The sequence below is a fragment of the Furipterus horrens genome, unplaced genomic scaffold (assembly GCF_987537825.1).
Source record: "Furipterus horrens unplaced genomic scaffold, mFurHor1.1.pri manual_scaffold_9, whole genome shotgun sequence".
NCBI lineage: Eukaryota > Metazoa > Chordata > Mammalia > Chiroptera > Furipteridae > Furipterus > Furipterus horrens.
Window position 1 is genome coordinate 100843745 of NW_028327179.1, and position 21388 is coordinate 100865132.

Below are 21388 nucleotides of genomic sequence, written 5' to 3' on the forward strand. Positions count from 1 at the left end.
CGCGGGAGGCAGCTGCAGCTCTCTGCCTTGGTCACCTTTCATCCCTATTACTCAGCAGCAGCTCGATAAATAATTGTGGAATAAGCAAAGTAAGTGGGAAAACACGTTAAGCGTTAAGAAAAAGAACGAAGGCAATCCTTTAAAGGCGTGTTTACTTTTTAAAAAGAAACTATCTTTAAAAACAATGTATATGTGCATACTTTGCTAGTTTGCTACATTTTATGTTGGTCGTTACAATTTATTTTACATTTCTATAAAAAACCGGCAAGTCATCGTCGCCGCCTATAACCAGCTTTTGGGACTCTCCCGGTGTCCCTGGCTTTCGGAAACCTGGGCAGAGAGGATCATGCCTGTTTCTCACAGAGTCTCCAAAATCAACAGGTCAAAAGAGTGGTCCACGGTCTTCAGACAACAGATCCGCTTAAAAACCTTTCTCCCGGCTGACGTCATGTGGAGGGGCAATGGTCACAGAGCAGCATATCCAGTGTGGATCACACAACCCAATGCTGTAGACCGGCTTCAGCCCACAGCTCCCTGTGTGTGTGTAAGGATAAAGGAATCATGTCTGTCACCATGCAAACGAGGATCATCTCTGGCCTGGGATTCCAGATGACATTTACTTTCTTTGGGGTTTTTGTTTTGTTTTGTTTTTTTATTCATCAATTACAGTTAACATTCAATATTAGATTAGTTTTAGGTGTACACCATTACGGTTAGACATGTAATTTACAAAGTGGTCCCCAACACGCCTGGTACCCACCTGGCAGCACCTGTCTGTGGAAATATTAAAACAATGCCTGCCAGACCGTCATGACTCCTGACCGCTATCATCAGTCTCAGAGTTACATTCTCTCCGACTTAGGGGGAAAGTAAAAGGGGTTTGTTTTCCAGGTGGAAATGAATGGCCTTGCTCTGTCTCCCCGATCTTAGAGACACAGTAATCACCCCGAGCGGGGGCGCCTCCTAACACCTGCAGGGAGCTGTGCTCGTCTGGGAGAAATCTCTCCCTCGGTGGTCTCTGTGCTCCTGTTCTCCTCATTGCGTGGGGCACAGGGAGGCCTCGATGCACGTGTTAAGCCAAAAAGGAAACCATCCCTTCCCCAGGAGGCTCCAGTGAAGACAGGAGGGGGTGAGCGGGGGGTGGAAGGGAGAGACTTACCTTCTCAGGGTGGCGGCGAGGGCCCCAGGCCCCGCTGCCACTTGCTCCGCTTTTCCACCTTCCTGAGCTCAGGGAGGCTGGCGCCTTCCCATCTGTGAGCTGTCCGCACCTCCCCCCGTCGTGACCTGCCTTTGCCAGCTCAGTGCCGGTGCTGTCTCTGGGAGGGGTGGTCGCCCTCCGTGACGCCTCGCACACCTGCAACCTGAAAGACAGACCAACAGACAGCGGTGGGCACCGGATGACTGCAGGGATGGAGGAGGTGGCCAGAGGCCACGCGGGGACCCCGGCGTCAGCGGGAATTCGATGTGCGCCCAACGTCCATCTGATTCCGACTGCTCACGTCTCCAAAGTCCAAATGAAGCTCTGGGGCCGGCAGGTGGGCGGGTCCCTCCTCCTCGGGATAACCAGGCCTGACCCTCCGCACACCTGCAAGCCTCCCCCACCCCCGCCATCCCTCTGTGACCTCATTCCCTGCCCAGGCTTCCATGTGCCATTCTGTGAGGTCATCAAGATAAGATCCCATTCAGCTACCACGCATCAGAGCCCAAGAGCCTCATTCCAGTGCAGGTCAGTTTGGGGGTGCTCAGCAGGTCACGCCCACACCCAGACTGGAGGACGATGTCCCCAGACACCGGGGGAGGGGCCCTTTTGTCCACTGACCCCTTGAGTAACTTCCAAGGTCAGCGTCGCCCCAGCTGCTGTTTCTGTAGTGCCCCTGCAGCCCGGTGGGCCCCCACTCCGCAGGCCATGGCTAGCAGAGCCCCTTCGGTTCGGGAGTTGCCCCAGCAGCTGTGGCCCGGCCCCAGCAGTCCCGGAGCAGAGAAGCAGCACCTTCTCGGCAGCTTGGCTGCGGCGCACACCTTGGCCAGGGTCATCCGTCCGTGCTACGGCCCCTACGGCCTCCAGAAGTTCCTGGTGACCACCAAGGGAGAGACTGTCCTCACCGGGTATGCCACGGCCATCCTGGGGGCCCTGCAGCTAGAGCACCCTGCTGCCCAGCTCCTGCGGGACGCAGCGCTCGGCCAGGCCGAGCGCAGTGGCGATGGGGTGGCCTTCGTGGTGCTCCTGGCAGAGGCCCTCCTAGTGCAGGCCGAGCTCCTGCTGCAAGCCGGCCTGCCCCGCGCCCAGCTCTGGGAGGCCTACGCAGCAGCCACCGCGGAGACCCTAGCTCTGCTGCTCTCGCTGGTGATCCGGGCTCTGGGGCCTTTGGAAGACCCGTTCTGGGCCCTGTATTCGGTGATGAATACCCACACGCTGTATCACACGGAGTACCTGACCAGGCTGGTAGTGCACGCATGCTGGGCAGCCAAGGAGCCAGATGGCACCTTCCGCCGGGAGCGCATCGGGGTGTGCTCGCTGCCGGGCGGGCAGCTGCAGGACTCGTGCCTGCTGCCGGGGCTGGCCGTGCCCGGGAAGCCGTGCGGGCAAGTGACCGTGGTGCCGAGAAGCGCCAGGGTGGCCCTCTTTGCCTGCACCTTTGGGCTCGCCAGTCCAAAAGCGCCGGCGACGGCCCGTCTATCCAGTCCTGCTGACCTCGTTCGGTTTCAGAAAGGAAGCGAGCAGCTGGTGAAGAAGCAGGTAGCGCAGCTGGCGATGGTGGGCGTTAACGTGGCAGTGGTGTGCGGGGACATCGAGGACATCAGCCTGGCGCAGGCTGATGAGTCGGACATCATGGTGATTCATGTGACATCCCCGCGGGAGCTGGGTCGCCTGAGCGAGGCTCTGGACACACCTGTGATGCCACACCTGGTCCCTCCCCTGGAGCCCGGAAAGTGCCAGCGGGTGTACGGGCAAGGACTGGGGGACGGCCTGGCTGTGGTGTTTGAATGGGAATGTCCGGGCACCCCTGCGCTCACCTTGGTCCTCAGGGGGGCCACGAAGGCAGGGCTCCGGGGGGCAGAGCAGGCTGTCTACCACGGAATCGATGCCTACTTCCAGCTGTGTCAGGACCCCAGACTGCTTCCGGGAGCGGGGGCCGCGGAGATGGCTCTGGCGAAGATGCTCTCGGACCGGGGAGCCATGCTGGCAGGGCCCGACGGCCACGCGCTCCTCGCGTTCGCCCGGGCGCTGCGGTCTCTTCCTGCCACCCTGGTGGAGAACGCGGGCTTAGTGGTCCCCAGCGTGATGGCAGACGTGAGCGCGGCCCACCAAGCCGGGGACTTCCTCGTGGGAGTGGGTGTTGAAGGCGTGGTCAACGCGGCCCAGGCAGAGGTGTGGGACACCCTGACCGCCAAAGCCCAAGGCCTTCAAGCCGTGACTGAGGTGGTCCTGGAGCTCGTGGCTGTAGATGAAATTGTGATGGCCAAGGAAAGTCCCACACAACGGCGGGGCCTGAATCCTAATCCCAAGGAGGCAAAGGAACGCCAGTCGCCTGTGGAAAAAAATAAATAGAAACACCCTAAAAAAATTAAGGGTTGTCAAGGAGGGCACGATCACCCCCAAAATGACTATTTGCCTTACTTATTCCCTCTGTGTTTGGGACAGAGTCCATTTCTTGAGTCAAAATAACATAAAAATCCTTTTTGTTGACTTCTTTTCAGATTCTCGGCTTTTTAAATTTCCTGTTTCTGTACATGAGAGTCTGTTTCTTTCCTCCAATAAGAGCAGGATTCAATTCTACTAAAGATTTTTAAATTAAGTATCTGGGGATCCAAAAAAAAAAAGAAAAGTGCAGGACTTTCTTCCCAACTACTTGAGTATTCCTGTATGATGATGTCCTCCTAACAGATGTGAATTCGGCCCAGATGTCACTTTAGCAATCTGAGAACATGAGTTCCAGCGTCCAGGAGTGGCTGTTCATTCCTACTGTGTTTGGGAAAAGAAAGGAATATTGTTTAAGGCCAGAAGGAGGAGGGGAATGGAGGAAAATCAACTGCCAGGAAGGAAGAAGTATAGCTTTAAAAAAAAAAAAAGCATCCTTGGCACAGGTAAGGAGATCAGAACGCACAGGTGAGAAGTGCACTAGGGTATCGGGCGGGGCTCCGACCGGGACTGGCCGGCCCGGGGCATGAACGAGAGGGGTGTGAGCCTCAGCAGCGGGCTGGGGGCAGAGCAGGACATGCTGCCCGAGCCTTTTCCACTCCAACTGCCCAAGGCCCGCTGCCTCCGGGGAAAGACTGGAAACTGCCATCTCTTAGAGCTGGAAAAACACAAAAGCTGCCACTGAGCAAAACTAATCTGCAAAGATTCTTTAGAAAATCAGAAGACATGAAGTCCTAGGAAGCTGTTCGCGCACAAAGGCCGGCGTAGGGAAACGGAGAGCTATACTCACTATTACGGTTCAAGGCACGGAAAACACCCTTGCTGTGTCTTTGCGTGTTTTGTCTTCCTCGTTGTAGTTCAGCGAATATGACTAACAGCTTTCGTGCCTCCCTCCTTAAACTCTGTATTCCGGTCTCAACGCCATCATAATAGTGATGATGGTAGGAATAGTTAACTTTCCAAAGCAGTTCCAAAGAACTTCATATAACTTGTATCTAATCATCAAAATATACTTATGAAAAAGAAGTTTGATTATCTCTCAGTTTCAGGGGACACATTTGAGCTTCAGAAAAATTAAATTGGCCACTACATAATAAATAGAAAATGGAAACCCACTGCCTTATTCATTGTTTTACAGCCGCAATCATAAATTTCTCTATTGTGATGTTTTCCGAGATATAACCCCTATGATTACAAAGCAGATATGGCTCAAAATGGCCCTTTGGAAATTTACAATTAGTGTTTTTAAAGTTAGACAAAACGCCATGTTTATTTTGTAGAAAAATAAATAATAAAGGTGGTCCTGCTCACAGAGAACACTTTAGTTACAGATCCAAGACAACAGAGATCTGACAATGTAACATAGTATATTTTAAATGTTCTAAATTTGATACACGGGATTTTTTGATAACTTGGGGAGAAATTATATTGTAACATCTCACTGCTATCTCCTTTCCCCTTAGACACACACACACACAATTCTGTATATGTAAATGCAAGTTAAAATTATCAAGGTCAGCCCTGGCTGGGTAGCTCAGTTGCTTAGAGCACCAAGGTTGTGGGTTCAATCTCTGGTCAGGGCACCTACAAGAACCAACCAATGGATGAATCAGTATGTGGAACAACCAATCAATGTTTCTCTCTCCATCTCTCTCTCTCCCTCTCTCTAAAATCAATTAAAAAATTTTTTTAATTAAAAAAACTATCAAGGTCTGTCTTACAACGGACAAGGAAAGAATGGCAGATACAAACTTAAGCAGTGCATGCTGAGCCGTAAAGGCAGAAACACGTGACCCACACTTGAAATTCCAAGAGAGAATTCAGGCGTCTTGTGGGACATGCAGGGGCGCCCTTGGGGCTTGTGCTAGAGGCCCCCGAGAATCGCCCTGCTTCCTCCCATCCGCCCCGAGACTGGTTGGTCAGCTCTTCAATGCTGCGCCCTTCAACTAGACCGCGAGTGAGCCACAGCGGGCTTCCCCTCCCGGAACCTAAAGGGTGCCAGCTGCTCTGGAAGGGCCGAAGGGGCCACACAACAGCCAAGGTGACTGCCGGGGGCCGCTGGCAGACAGGGCTTGGCGCAAGGACCAGAACAGAGCGCTCCCTGGGCGCCGGAGGGGTCTGGGAATCGAGTTCCTTTCAGCATCCGGTGAGCGTCATCTTCCCCACGACCTGCCGTCTAAGCTCTTGCTCCGTAGGGTGATCCACGAACCGGTAGCAGCAGGGACACGTCAGAAATACAGCGCCCCGGGGCCCCTCCCTCACGCACGCACACCTGCACGGCAGAACTTGCACTTTAACCAGACCCCCATATTAAAGTCTGAGAAGCCCTGGTCTAAGCAATAATCATCGTAACCAGCTCTCTCTTGATGGTGCTTAGAAATCAAGTGTCCTCCTTAATGTCACCTGTAAGGCTTCTGGTTCACTGTCAAAACACATGACTCGGACATCAAGTCGTCTCTCTTCTCCTGCTCACCGTGGAGCCGCTGACCAGGATGTGGCCCCGATTTTACTGGGTCCCGATCCTGCGTCCGAGGCTACGGGCTTGAGGTCCCAGGCATCCCAAGGCCCACGCAGCCGGCTTCCCAGGCCCCTTCCACGGTGTGCTTCTCTTCTCCAGAAGCGCCCGTTCCGTATGAAACTTGCTTGTCTGTCCCTCCACCCCGATCCCTTCTGGTTCAGCAACATCGCAGAGCAGCAAGGTCCGCAGAACACGGACGGACACAAAGACACGTCTGGGTCCCGGCCAGGGAAGGCCACGCTGCCTGACAGCCGCCTGTCTCCGGAGGGGGCGCTGCAGTGAGTCCCGCGACCTACTGTCGGTTCGGCACCAGGCAGCCTGGGACCTGCACAAATACCGGAGTCCCGGAGGGAAAAAGTCACTGATTTCAAGTGCAAAGACGATGCGAGAGTGGGCTGTTCCAGTCCCCCGTCCAGCAGACCCCTTCCCAAGAGGCCTTCCGGAAGGGCGTTCACTTTCCTAGGCCGAGGCCCCTCGAGTGCAGAGACCCCGGGGAGGAGGAAGCTAAGGTTCAGGAGGGAAGACAGGAAGCCCCAACAGGGGCATTGGGGTGGGAGGAAAAGAGAAGCCGAGGCCCAGGGCCCTGTCGCTGTCACTCGCGTCTGAAGGCTTGCTTGAACTCTGCCCGCCGCGGGGCTCAGCTGGCAGGTGCCAGTGTGCATCCCAGGCCACGCCCTCCCGAGCCTTTCTGGGATGGTGACCAACTCCTGGCGACCACCCTGAATGCCAGGCGCTATTTCCCACTGTGATTGCTTGAAAATGTCCCCTGTGCTCGGTTCCCGTTAAGGTCACTACCCCAGGGACACTTGTCCCTGTGCGCCAAAATGTGGACACCTGCAGTAGACGCAGAGATCTTGGAACCTCTGTGATTCCAAAGGTGACTGAGCCACCTCTTCTCCCAAAACTCCTGTTCCCAACTCCCTTCCTTGTGGGAGGAGAGGAAGAAGGTAGAGGTGGAGGCGAGAGACTCCGACAAATTTCTCAGGGGTCTCTGCTCGCCATCCCGTGGGTGCCAAGGAGCGAGATGGGAAAGAGCCGTTAGAACCCCCAGGGAGGTTGGGAGCAGGGAGGCGCGCTAAGAACAGAGGGGGTTCTCTGCTTCCCGGCTGGCCCCTGGGAGCCCCACGAGTTCTCTGTGCCGGCGGGATGGAACAGAAGGGGCTGTGGCAGAGGCGGGGAAGGAAGGGCCCAGTGAACGCTCTGTGGGGTGGGAGCACCTGGCCTGGGAGGAGCTTTCACTGGGCCCCCAGGAGGAGAGCAAGGATTGACTTGGTTGAGGTCTGAGCTGGTCAAGAAAAACTATGAAGAGGTTAATTTACTTGGAATTAACTAGACAAAGCTTTCTGCCACCCGGCAGAGAGGCGGCTGAACAAGACCCACTGAGATCATTTAGCTGTAGAGAGACATCACAACACGCTTCCTACACGCCGAGCTCAGGGCTGGAAAACGCAAACTCTGTCAGGGTGAAGACGCCTCAAGGAGCTCAGACGCTGTCCTGCAAGTGCCTGGCGTTGGTGACTCCGGAGCTAAGGGACTAGGTGCTGGTTAGAACGCAATGCAACACGTCTTTGAAATGCAGTTTTAGTCACTACAGAGGCTGAAAAAAAAGAGACTCTCTAGAAATCTTCTTCTCACTCACTGAAGCGTCAGAAAGGCGGGGTGGGTCCCAGGGAGCCTTTCGAAACCTCACCGAACTCACAACGAGAGACTTTTCATACCCAGGTTGTCTTTAATCTCTACACGTCTTCGCGCCTGTGCGCCCTGCCTCCCTCGTCCACTGGCTCGGCGCGCACGTGGCTGCGCACCCGCACTGGCCTCCGGGCGCCACCCCGCGCGGGGCCAGCGTCTCCCCGCCAGAAGAGACCTGGCAGGTGGTAGGCCAGCCTCAGTCTTCCCTGTGCAGGTGCAAAATAGCGTGCGATCACAGTCGTTTCTACCTTCATTTTGATCGAAAATCTCCTATTTCAATTTTGTTACCGTAACTTGTTCACAAAAGGTATTAAAAAAACCCATGGCAATATTGTTTCAAGTGAAAAATAGTTTCCGAAACTACTCGCAATGTTTTTCACATTAGATTTTAATTTGAGAAGAATGAACACACGCCTTAATTCCTAACACGAAATAGAAAACATTTCAAAATATACCCAGATGTTACTGAAACTTAATAACTTTTTTAAATTAATGGAGATATAACTGACCGATAGCATTGTGTTCGCTTTAGGGGGCTACATAATCATTTGATACGTTGTACGTATGATGAAATGACACCTCCGTAAGTGTAGTGAACATCCATCACCACAGTTACAATTTCTTTCTTATGAGTTAACAAACTTCAAATATACAATATAGTATCAGTTTTGTTTTTATTTATCGATTTGAGAGAGAGAGGAGGGGAAAGAAAGATATCAATGTGTTGTTCCGCTTACTGATGCATCATTGGTTGGCTCGTGTGTGTGCCCTGGCCAGGCACCCGCAACGTCGCAATGCCGTTGTGTCGGGATGACCCTCCCCGGCTGAGCTCCTCAGCCAGGGCCTACAATGGAGTACTGTTAACACAGTCACCATGGTGGACATCACATCCCTAGGACGTATTTAAGACTGGGAGTTTGACCTTTGGACTACTCTCACCCATCCCACTCACTCTCATCCCACGCACCCCCTCGCCACCTCTGATACCACTGATCTGCTCCCTGTGTCTATGGGTTCGGGTTTCTTCCTTTTCTGAGATTCCACATATAAGCAGATCATACGCTATTTGTCTTTTTTTTTTTTTTGACTTATTTCACTTAGCATAATGCTCTCAAGGCCAAGTCATGTCATTGCAAATGACAAGACTCGTTTTCGTGGCTGAATAATATTTCATCACATACATGCACCACACTGTCATTATCCGTCCCCGGACACGTAGGCTGTTCCCACGTCTTGGCAACTGTAAATAATGCTGCAATGAGCATGGGGTACAGATCTCTGTTTGAATCAGTAACTTAGTTTTCTTCAGATAAATACACAGACCATCAGGCAGTTCTATTTTTACGGTTTTGAAGACTCTCCATACTGTTTTCCACAACAGCTGCCAGTCTGCATTCCCACCAACAGAGCTCCAAGGTTCCCTTTTCTCCACATCCTCGCCAGCACCTTTATTACAGTACAAACTCATTAGGCATAATTGCCCTTCTCCCTCTCACACTGTATTCTGTGGGGTTTTTCCCCCAGTGGTTTATTTGAAATCCCTAGTCATATATTTCTCACCCATTTCTTTATTTCCTTGCCTATGGTATCTTCTTTTCCATCAGTTTTATGGATTCTCATTACAATGAGTAATTAAACTTCTTTGCCTTTTATTTCATCTATACCTCCTTGAAATGCCTGCTCAACCTTATGGAAAAGAGTAAGGTTGAGGAGGAAGATAATTCCATCTTCTCCCCAAGATCTGTATTTCCTTTTCATAAAAATTTCTCCTTTCATGTTTTTCACTCTCTACTGACCTCTTCAGCTTTTTACTTTCATAAAAGTTTTTCCTCTCTTCTATCTAGTGAACCCTCATATACTCTAATTTCAGACTTAAATAATAGGCTTCTAGAAGTGCTGATGGTTAACATTTTCCTCTTATTCTGTAAACAATGGAGAGTTCTGGAATTAAATGCAACTGTACTTCAAATCACAATGGGGTACAGTGGATTGATCTCGGCAATTTGAACCTTGTCACGCCAGTGTTAGGAACGACCCAGATACTAGAATTCACCTTGGTGAACAAGCAAGGAATCCTGATCAGGCAAACTTGCCATTTACAAATGTAACAAATTACAGGGAAGACAGCTGGGAAAGACAAGGGTCACATTTGCTACAGTGATTGACACACGGTCATTATCAGCTTGTTGAATGAATGAATGAATGAATGAATGAATGAAGCAGTTTGAAACCTCATGAAATGGTGAGGCTGAAAAATACCCTGCTCAGATCTCTGCTCCACTGAGCAACCGTCTTCAGAACCCAGCACGTTCTTTGGAAGGGCGCTTGGGCTCCTGCGCTCCCATCAGCCCGGCCAAGACCGGCTCTGAGCTGCAGACCATCCAGCCCACTCGGGCCCCCAGCTCCACCTCCCCTTCCAGGGGTGGGACCTCCTGCTGTCTGCAACGGTCTCTTTTCCCCTCACAGATATTTCCTCCCACACACCTCTGGCATGACAACCCTGCCCTGCCATCTATTTTGCAGAGGACCCGCTGTAACACGGGACAGTGAGCCATAAATATAAGATTACTCTGAAGCAGGCTGTCTCTTCCTCACGCGAGATCTGTCCTCCCGTGTGAGGGACTCCACAACAGTCACTCCAGAAGAGTTGAGTTCATTTGTAACCCCGCCTCCCACCTCAAGAGCTGCTCCCAGCGCCGCCCCCGCAAGGCAGGACAGCCACACCTGAGCTGCAGCCGGACACCTTCCCCACCTGGCCCAGGAAGACAGCTCCGGGCCCACACGCTCTCCGCTCTTTCCTGAGTGTAATTATTCATGTCTAGGATTCAAGTAAGCTTATCCTTTGAACATACTCTCCCTTCCTCCTCTTAATAAGGCATGATTACTACATTAATGACAAAAATAAAAAATACTCTGCATAAGAAGAGCATTTTATTTACTTTCCCAAGCCTTTTCTAGAACCATTGCCTCACGTGACCCACATGATAAGGATGAGTGTGATCAGCCCCACTTCACGCAGGAAGAAAGCGAGACCCAGGCTCATCTCTCTGGGTGTCAATTTCCAGGCCCAATCAGTGAAGGCTCCGACCCCTACTGCTAGGTCCTCTCCCACTCCTAAACAGCATGATTTCCGTCAACTGTCTGAGGTCACGAAGCCAGACGATGGACCTGGGATGAAAGCCTTTGGGTGGCAGGCTAATTCCCCCACACCATGTTGTCTGTGCTGACATTCACCAGCTGTCCCCACAAGCCATGCACTGCGCTAAGTACCTGCAGGGGCAATGCTGAACGCCTGCTTAGGGTCCCTCTGTCCCTATGCGTGGGCGCGTGCACACACGCAGTCACCTCTCTTCATCTAAAAGTATTTAATTTCAGTTCCACCCACTTACAAGGAGTTGCCCCCGTGCCTGGTCTAAGGACATACCCTGGTTGATTTCACCTGATCAACACTCAGATTCTCCTGGCCGGTCCCTGGTCCGGGGGCGGGCCTGAGCCCAAACGGCCCACCCAGGGTGCCCTGCAGGGCTCTGGCCTGGACTGCAGGCCTGGGAGTTAACTCTGCCCTACAGGACAGGAATTAGGAAGCACCAGCTTTCTTGCTCCCAGCAGCCTCTCTGTGGCCCCGAGGGAAAGCCACAGGACTCTTGTGTGGCTGATGGCTGTCTATGTCCCTAAAACGATGAGCAAGCAACTCAGACAAAAGCAGATGCTGTAACTGAGACCCACAGAGTTACCAGACCCAGCCAGGCTCGCAGCGCCTGTTTGGGGCGCTTAGGACTAGATTTCCACTTTCCAGCAACTGACCCGGGTTCTCTTGGCCTCGGCAGGTAGAGAATGCTTCCTTGTGCAAGGGTTCCCGAGAAAGCTGAGCCCCATCCAGCTGCTGACCAGGACCCCAGCAGGAGGAAGCGGAAATGAGAGGGGGCTTCCTTCTCTTCTGCCTTCCTGCCTGAGGTGGAACCAGATGACAGGGACCCCGCCGAGCGTGATGGTGGCTGCGCCAGAACCCCCCCACCCACCCTACCCTCTGAGGCTGCCCCGGAGGAGGAAGGCGCTCCCTGCCAGGTGTCTGCCCGCCTGGGGTCAGGGCGAGGGCGAGGCGGTGACTACAGGCTGCCAACGTCTGGGCAAGAGGCGGGCGAGCGGGCGGCCGTGGGGCAGCCGGCGTCCCTCACTCGGCTGGTCACAGGACAGCCAGAAGTGAAGCACGGGGGCCGAAGCAGCACACAACGCTGGCAAAGGGAACAGCTGTTTCCCGGCCTCTCTGCCGGGCCGGCGCCGTGTCCGCAGAATCGGACGCGAAGGCGGGCGCGGCTGGCCCTCCGTCCCGGGCGCACAGCATCCAGGCCGTGCTGAGCGCCGGCCGCCGGCTCTGCCCTGGGGCCCCAGCTCCCGGGCGCTCACAGCCGCACCGTGGAGGGGCGTGGAGGGGAGCACACGTGATGACTTCGGCCTGGGCCCCTGCTCTGCGGGGCGCAGCGGGGTGACAGGACGGCCAGGCGGGAGGGGTCCTGCCTTGGTTTAGACGAGGAGTCAGAAGTGCCTGCCTCCCTGCGGGGCCGTCGGAGCTGGGCCGCGGGAAGTCGGAAGAAAAGCTGGTGCAGAGAACCCAGGGCCCCGGGAGCGCCGCGGGCCGAGCCTGCAGAGGCCTCGGGGTCCGAGCAGGCAGGGCCGGGGAGGCCACGGTGGGCGCTGGGCCAGGGCCGCGGCGAGCCAGCCACGCGTCTGCGCCTCCGCACGTCCGAGAGCCGGGACGGACGCTCCTGGGCGGCCTCTGTGGGGTCGGGCCTGGGCTCGGGTCTGAGGCCGCCCACTTCAGTGACCTTGAGACATCGCCTCCGGTTTCCTCCTTTGACTTACCAAGGGTTTTTGGTTTTTTGTTTTGAAGCCAAAACACCTGTGCGGGGTGAGCCCCAACCCTCATCCATCGGTCAATGTGCCCTTAACCAGAAGCAGCCACTCAAAACTACACGCCTCCCACGCACGTGCGCAAAACTAGGGCTGTTAGAGCAGCACGGTATCGACGCGAGCAGGCGCCCCAGGAAAACTGACTGCGTCGCAGGGGTAGTCGCCTCTGTCCTCCCGCTCCCACTGGGTCCTTCGGCCTCAGTCCCGGTCCTCGGCCTGGCGTGATCTGGGCGTCCCAGGTCACTCTCCGTTTCAAGCACCCAAAGCGCAACCACCTCAACACTGATACTTTCCCCGTCCCTGGTCTCCCATGTAGCTGCGAGGTCCGTTCCCCTCGGCTGAGCCCTGGGGCGGGGGGCGGGGGGGGCGCGCTAGGGCCCCTGCAGCTGGAGCACCCGGAGGAAACCCGGAGCGGGCTTCCGCTGCTTCTCACTCCAGGGAAGAAAGAAAACGCGAAGCGACGCAAAGGAGAGGAAAGGGCTGGAAGCGAGCGAGTGGGCAGCGCTGGACGCGGGGCCCGAGAGGCAGGCAGCGCGGGGCGCAGCCGGGCTCGGGACGGGGGAAGCCGGCGCCTGAAGACGCCCGCAGGCACGGCGAGCGCTGCGGCCAGCAGGGCTCGGGCCCCCCAGAGGGTTTGGGGGGCGGGGCGCAGCGCCAGACCAATGGGAGGGCGAGGCGCGGCGCTGGGCAACTCTGGACCAATGGAAGGGAGAGTAGGCGGCAAGAACGACCAATGGGAGGCCGAGGTGGAGGCGGGACGAAACCCCAGGCAATGAGAGAACCAATGGGAGGACGAGACCGGAAGGGAGGGCGGCCGTCGAGCCCCGAGCCCGCGAGGGGAACCCGGAAAACGGTGGGGGCAGGGAGCCCGGCCGACAACCTGTCAAATCCACTTTGGAACGAACTAGGTCACGCGCCTCCCCGAGCCAGGGCTCCCCCACCCCGCGAGGCCCGGCCGGGCCGCTTCCTGTTCCTGCCGGCCTTGGGGGCGGGGCGGGGCGGTGGCCCGGACACCTGCCTCCCCCGCCCTGCGGGCTGCGAGCCTCCCCGCCGCGGCCGCCCGCTCCTGCTCCGCCTGCTCCCGGGCGGTCGCCCCACGGTCGCCCCACGGTCTCCCCACGGCCGCCAGGCGCGCCGCGGCTGCGCAGATGGAGACGCGCCCTCCCGAGGGGCCCGTCACAGCGCGGGCCTCCCCACACCCGGGCCGCTCGGTCTCGAGGGCCGGTCCCCGCGGCCCGCCTCTGCGGAACCCGGCGCGGGCGCACTACTTGCGGCGGAAGGACCTGCGCGCGGCGGAGGAATCCGTGCCGACCGAGGGTGGAGCCCGCCCGCCCGCCCCGGTCACCTGTTCCCACCGCGGCGGGGACGCAGCCTCGGTGCCGCCGGCGGCGGGCGGGCGCGGGCACCCGAGCGGCCTTCTCGTCGTCCGTGGCCGCGGCCCTGCTGGGCCCGGGCGCGGAGTTCTCTCGTCGTTCCCCAGCGCGTGAGATGAAGGAAAAGCCCCAGCGGGAAGGCGCGAGCGCAGGGTCGCGGTCGCGCGCCGGGCCCGACGTCGTGCTGGCGTGGGTGCGGGGCAGCTCCCGCGGGGGCCCCACGGGCCTGCTCCTTGGTGGCCGTCCGTCCTCAAAATGGGTGTTGGCGCGTCGTCTCTGATGAGGCGACACCTGCGTCCTTGTGCCCGTTCTGTTCGGTTCTCCGCGCAGGTCTGCGTGGGCCTTTGCACCGGTGGACAGTCAGCACCACGTTTCCATTCCCACTGCACGTCCGTTCAGATTGTTGATCCCCCTCCTACAAGGCGACACGTTGTAACAAAGACTAACCCTCTGCTCCCGAGTCGTATAGAATCTAGGGTAAGCGGCAGGCTGAAAACGCTGTTTATATTTTTAACGGGAATCATTTGCCCTGTTTTGTTGGAATATTACAGTGAAATGAAACATTTCATTCTCATTCCAATAACATTTAAATAGTTATTTAATATATGCAAGCATTACATTGTGCTCAAACCTTTGCATGTTTATATGCAAAGCATTGTGCTCAGATATTTTTATTACTTTACCAAATGCATATTTCGTCAGCAAAATAATTTTATTTCGTTTTAAAATCCAGTCTATGCATTTTAACTACTATGTTGGGAAGAAAATAATATACTATACCATCTATGTACAGAATGAACAACTGTAAAATTTAAAAAAAATTTTTTAAGAGAGGGCGAGAAACATCAGTGTGTGAGGGGCACATCATCAATCATTTAGTTGCCTCTCACACCCCCCCAAACTGGGGACCTGGCCCACAAACCAGGCCTGTGCCCTGACTGGGAATCGAACCCACAACCCTTTTGTTCGCGGAATGCGCTCAATCCACTCAGCCGCACCAGCCAGGGCTAAATTTCTGACGTGGTCATCAAGAAAGAAAACTCTGGGTAACATTTTTAAAAAATAAAGTATCCTTTAAATTTATAAGCTCAGCATCCATGAGCTAACCCATCAATTAGCAGTGATGGCAAACTTGGAGAACTACCACTTTTATTACTCTATAATATAGCACTATCAATAAAAGATGGAAATAGATGCCAAACATTTTTAATAAAGATTAAAGTCTAACAAAACAACCAAAGACCTCATATTTTATTGTAGCTAATGCCTAATTGCCAGCTCATTTTCCAAAAGGAGTACTTGTTCTTTGTTCTGACCAATTAGCAACCCAACAGCGTAAGAGACTCTGCCAGCCTGGGGATATTTAAAAAGTAATATCTTTTCTTATTCCAAAAGTGTCATCCTTTTCATGTTAATTAATACTAAGAATAAAATAGAACCACAAAGGTTTTTCCCACAAATAAGCCACAGGATTTTCAATAACAAAGTCCAAACGAGAACGAATCCTATATTCTTATACAAACATTGCATGCTGGAATTAGCCACCAGCTATATTACATTAATAAGTAAAACTAGAGATTGTAAAACTTAAAGTGCAATCCTACAACAATTATCTTGCTACTTTGGGGTATATTTTCAATCCTTTAACAAAGGGTAGAAAACTTTCTTAAAATGAGTTTTGATATGATGTCACATCTTTTTTTTTTAACTTGTAATTTCATAAGAAAGCTGACTCTTTCCAGTTCTTCTCAAATATAAAAATTCGAAACACTCTGCCTTAAGTATTTCTTCCGTTGTATCCCTTGCTAGCAAAATCTCCTTGAATAGATCTGGGAAATTAATTACTTTAAAAAATGGACTTACTGTTTTACCTAAACACTTTGTGTATAACGCCCTCCTGCAAGAAGGATCTTTATAATTCCCTACCGAGTGCCTTGGCACCATCTCATTGCTCAGTTGGCACAGCATTTCCTGGACTAGAAGAGAAGAGCAGGCAACAGCCTCCTTACTTCTTTTGGGGAGGAGGGCGGTGGCTTTACCCCAGGGTAAGACAGCTTCAGGGCAGCTCAGCCTGGGCTGTGTGACTGGGGCTTCAGCTCAGACAAAAAGGGGAAAAAGGTTCTGTGCACAGGAAATAAATATGCCCTGAGTTAGAGGGTGCCAGCCAGTGGCCTACAGATGTGTTTTGTTTACGTTTCAGAATGTTTAGAAAGGTTTTAATGAGCTTCCAAGGTTAAAACAATGGAAGACCCGATAAAAACAGAGAATGGCTTCTGCTGAAAATAAGAGGGGGCTCAGTTCTGGCCTGGCTGCAGGCTGCTGCCCCCTCTGGACGGGATGTGCAGTCTGGTAGGTTGGATGCAATCGTTGGTTTCAGCCACCCTGCCACTGAATGAATCCGTGTCTGGAACCCCTGCTCCAGCTTCTATAACGTTGTGAAAGCCTTCAACACAGAGAGAAGTTAGACTTCGAAAGAAGAGACAGCCTCAGGTGTTTGTTCTGAACACACACAATGAGCTCAGAAGTGGAAAGTTACTGCCATGATACCTAGCAACCGAGTGTACCGCGTTATTTCTCTCACCAGTCCCCTGGCACACAGGAAAGGTCGGGTTGTATCAAAGTGAAAGTGTGAATACAAAATGGAAATAATGTTTTTGTGTTAAATGAACGTCACTGGAAGTCCGGGCTAACAGAACCTAGGAATAGTTACAACTGGGAAAGATGAGGTTAAGGAAAAGGAACTCCCCAAAGGGCTACAGAATAACGATGACGATGATGATGATGATGAAGACGACGGTGTGGGGGCAATAATTTGCTGTCGCTATTATAATGAGGGTGCCACTGGCCTTTGGCCATTATTGGTCCTAACAGCACCCAGGTGTTCTTCCTCTCCCACCTTCCCTCGACTCTACCCCTGGCTCGTCCTCCCTTAGGCTACTTCCTGTCATGTCCTGTGTCTTCATATGGGCATCAGACTTCTCACTAGTATTTCTCACGAAAATCCTGAGTAAGGAGTTTAGTTGAACCAGACTTGGCCTCACTCACTTTTTTTAAAAAGACGTTATTTACCTATTTTTAGAGAGAGAGAAGGGAGGGAAGAGAAACATCACCCAACCGGGAACCGGGCCCTCAACCCAGGCATGTGTCCTGACTGAGAATTGAACCGGCGACCTTCTGCTTTGCAGAATGACACTCAACCGACTGATCCACACGGGTTCGGGAGGCCTCACAAACTCTTGGGAGAGGTCCGCATCACGGCAACTTGGCAACCAGGTATGACTTTGGGGTTTGGGAGTGGGTGGAAGGGATGCATTTGACTGAATGTGCCTCCAGAGATTGTTCACGGGGAAAGCCCCCTACGGTAGACTCCGCTCTCTTCTCTAGGTTGGCGAGTGTGCGGGACAGGGCAAAGCCCCCACAGCGCTTCTCATATTGAGGAGAGAATGAACATTAGCAATGAAAAGAGAGACAGAGTGGAAATTATATAAAAGAGGGAAATAAGATCAATAAGAACTTCATTAATAACATTCACTGATCTTAAATATGTACAACATTCTTGTTGCTACTTAAAAACAGAATGATGAAGGATGCTTTGGTGGGAGTGATTGTTTGGGGGGAAATCAACTCAGCGTCCTTGTGCTTTCAATTTGTGCTGCCAAGAACGCCGGGGCTGCATCTTCGGCTTCAAACATAAGAGTCTCCAGAACCCTCGGATCCGAGTTGCAAAGGCCCATCTGTTCCGCCCTCTTCAATTACCCTTCAAGTTTCATTCACTTACGAATTTTCTGACATTTGCTTGATTTTCTCCACTCTCATTTAAAAAAATTCACAACTGGCATCCCTCAGATTTGGACTCAACTTAGAAAATAATTTTTAGCTTTTTAAAATCCTTTTTAGCAGTAGGCAGGGTATAAATAAATTTAAAACAGAATGATGGAAATCTATATGTAAAGGATGTTGATTCCAGCATTGTCTGTAAGAACAACACTGGAAACAAATGTCTAGCAGGCAGAGGAGGGTTAAAGCCATAATTGCCAGGAGTGAAACACCCACTGATCAATCAGTCGATATCTCCTGAGAGGGAAAGCTGTGTACGATACAGGAAGGGGAAAAAAGCAAGCTGAAAAGTCAGTACAGAGGTAGTTTTATGTATAGAAAAAAAGCAAAGCTATATACGAGGTCTGTCTAGAAGAAGCCCAGCCATTATTAATATAATAACAGTGTGTGCGACATCGATGTCACCTGGCGGCGAAGGGCAGTGGCCTGGAATGGGCATGCGTGAACAATGACGCCTTCACTGTACTAGTCAGTGGGGGCAGTTGACATCCTTGAGTGAGCGTGTGTACTGTGTGGCCATCACATTCAAAATGACCGAGCGAGTAAAGCAACGCATCTGCATCAAATTTTGTGTTAGTCTTGAACATTCCTCCGCAGAAACTACTGGGATGACTCAGAAGGCCACAGCCATGGGCAGCTGGTGATTGGCAGCTTCGTCATGACAACACACTTGGTCATCACGTCTCGTGCAGAGTTCTTTGGTGAAACATCAAATCACCCAGGTAACTTAGCAGCCCCCTAAAGCCCAGATTTGGCTCCCTGAGATTTCTGGCTTTTCCCAAAACTAAAACCACCTTTGAAAGGGGGGAGACTTCAGACCATCGATGAGATTCAGGAAAACACATCGGGGCAGCTGACAGACCTCGTACATGTCAGGGCACAGAAAGCAGATTACAAGTCACTCAAGTGACGGTGGGGACAGAACACGGTGGAGGTAGCAGAGGGGACAGTCACAGGTTTTCTGTAGGCCTGTGTTCTATTTCAGTCTTCTACAGTAAGAATGTGTGGATCAGCCCTGGCCCGGTAGCTCAGGTGGAGAGCACACTGTCCCGATGCACCAAGGTTGCAGGTTCCAATACCGGTCAGGGCACAAACAAGAAACAACCAATGAACGCATCAATAAGTGGAACAACAGATCAATATCTCTCTCCCCACCCCAATTAGTTTTTTTTTTAAAGAATGTGGATTCATGTCATCCTGTGATCAAAAAATCCAAACCAGAGCAATGTAAAACATAAAACGAGAGGAAAGTATTGGAGCTGAAGACAACTGCCTAGGAGCATGGAGAAGACAATTTTAGGTGGAACACAGGACAGAGCAAATACATTACTTGTGTGTGAGCTTGTTTTGCTTTTGAGCAGGACATTTTCCTAATGTTGATGATTACGATGATGGTGATGATTGAACTGCCATTACTGTATGGCAGGCAATGTCTTAGGTAAGTTTACTTTTATTAAGTTATATAATCTTTTTTAAAAATTAAATTGATTACAGAGAGACAGAAAGAGAGAGGACGTGAGGGTGGGGGCAGCAGCTGGTTGTTCCACGTACTTAGGCATCATTGGTTGATTCTTATAGAGGCCCTGACCAGGGACCAAACCCACTACCTGGGAGTATCAGGAGAACACTAACCAACTGAGCTCCCCAGCCAGGCCTAAGCCGTATAATCTCAACAATGGCCCCGTGAGGAAGAATCTCTGGCTACTGCCATTTTACAGGGGAGAAACAGAAGCAGAGAGAGAAGGATCTTGGCCAAGGTCACACAGCTCCGAAGTCCCAGGAGCTGGAATTCGCACCCGGGCAGGACAAGCCCAGTCTACACCCAACTCCTCCCCTGACACCGTAAGGCTGGTGAGCCCTGCAGCTGCGGGTGAGCGCGTCCCGGGGGTGGGGAGCCGGAGCTGCTCCGGGGGCCCCTGCACACGCCCAGGCTGCCCTTGCCTACATGCAGCAGCCATGTTTTCTTTGGATGCTCATATTCTGATAGGTTTATTTTTTAAATATATTTTTTAAAGATTTTATTTGTCTATTTCTAGAGAGAGGAGAAGAGAGGGAGACAGAGATCGATGTACAAGAGAAACATCCATCGTCTGCCTTTTGCAGGCCCCCAACCAGGGACCTGGCCCACAACCCAGGCCTGTGTCCTGACTGGGAATGGAACCGGCGACCCTTTGGTTCACAGACCGGCACTCAGTCCACTGAGCCACAGCAGCCAGGGCTCTGATACTTGTATGTTGCTGCACTGAGTTGAGGAGGTTAGTGTACTTTGGGATGTGATCATAGAAAGAGGGGGCACCAGAGGAGCTGGGGTCCTCTGACAGGAAATGGGGGGCACTGCACCCGAGACTTAATCCATAACCAGCAGCCAGGACAGGACTGCTCGTGGGACTCGCTGTATGACTTCTGTAGTTACAAAGGAAGCGGCAGCCAGAGTCGCAGCGCAAGGAGCTCACAACCTGTGGCCTTGCGAGGACATCACAGATGAACGGGGACAGAAGCAGGATCTGGGCTTCAGGTCACACCGGAGCCAGGTATGACCGTGGGCAGACGACCGGACCTCTGAGGGCCACTTCCTCAGCCTCACTGCGGAGGGACCTCACCGCGTCTCAGGCCGTAGGGCGGCTTAGGGGAGGCGTTGTGTGCGAGAGCCCGGCTCGGGCTCCCCCTTAGCCTAACGGAGACCCTGGGGTCCCTTCCCACCTGCCCCCCCCGCCCCCCCCCCCCCCCCCCCCCCCCCCCCGTGCACAGGGGCCAGACCCGCCTCTGGGTCCGCAGACTCCCCTGCCTGCTGCTCCCCAATCCTCACGGACTTCCCCCAGCAAGGCTCAGACTCCAGTTTCCGCCCTGGCACTTGCTTCCACAGAGTCTGGCGCTACGGGGGCAGCAGCAGGAGCGACACGCTCCCACGGGGAGGTCCAGGCGGAAGAAAGGCGCAGACTGTTCCGGTGACTGAGGCGGGAAGGTCCCCGGGAGGCTGGGTGGGCTCGGCGGGGGTCAGGGCTCTGCTGGCCACTCTCTGGGCACCGGGAAGCCAGTGGAAGGAGTCCTGTCCTGCGAGGGGCTCTGACTGCAGTGCAGGGGCCGGACTGAGGCGTCACGCGGAGGAGGAGGAGTCACGCGGGGGTGCTGCTGGCCCCTGCTTGGCCCCCGCCTCAGCCCGCGAGGCTGTCCCCTCTGCCAGGAGCTGGGCGCAGGCTGGCCCCTCTGCCTGTCAACACTCCGTCCCCACTCGGAAGGCAGGCTGGGGTAGGTCTGAACGAGAAGGCACCTCCTCCGGGAGGCCTGCCGGCCACGCTCTGTTCGGTGATGCCCCTTCGTTCTCCCAGTCCCGTTGTTCCGCCCGTCCTCGTACTGTCCCGGGCTGAAATAATTCCGCGGACGGGCCCTGCTTTTGCTGGTTCCCCGTCTTCCTCACAGAAGCTC

General features: G+C 53.4%; 1 protein-coding gene and 2 long non-coding RNA genes across 3 annotated transcripts; 2 read left to right on the forward strand and 1 right to left on the reverse strand.

Moving 5' to 3' along the window:
* Nucleotides 1-134: 134 nt before the first annotated feature.
* On the reverse strand, nt 135-1381 carry LOC150002376 (uncharacterized). The gene is made up of 2 exons (XR_016513162.1): nt 1160-1381; nt 135-534 (listed from the first exon to the last, which is right to left on the reverse strand). It is a non-coding gene; the product is annotated as an uncharacterized LOC150002376 (long non-coding RNA).
* A 455-nt stretch (nt 1382-1836) lies between these two features.
* CCT8L2 (chaperonin containing TCP1 subunit 8 like 2) lies at nt 1837-3659 on the forward strand. The gene has a single exon (XM_090287718.1). It carries the CDS (start codon nt 1907-1909, stop codon nt 3548-3550), a length of 1644 nt encoding a protein of 547 aa, XP_090143844.1. The 5' UTR covers nt 1837-1906; the 3' UTR covers nt 3551-3659.
* Nucleotides 3660-17265: 13606 nt separating this feature from the next.
* Nucleotides 17266-19896, forward strand: LOC150002378 (uncharacterized). Its single transcript, XR_016513163.1, has 3 exons — nt 17266-17401; nt 18563-18687; nt 19684-19896. It is a non-coding gene; the product is annotated as an uncharacterized LOC150002378 (long non-coding RNA).
* Nucleotides 19897-21388: the final 1492 nt, after the last annotated feature.

What these genes read in the sequence shown, in the direction of transcription:
- CCT8L2 (XM_090287718.1), top strand. Translation starts at nt 1,907, where the DNA reads ATGGCTAGCAGAGCCCCTTCGGTTCGGGAGTTGCCCCAGCAGCTGTGG.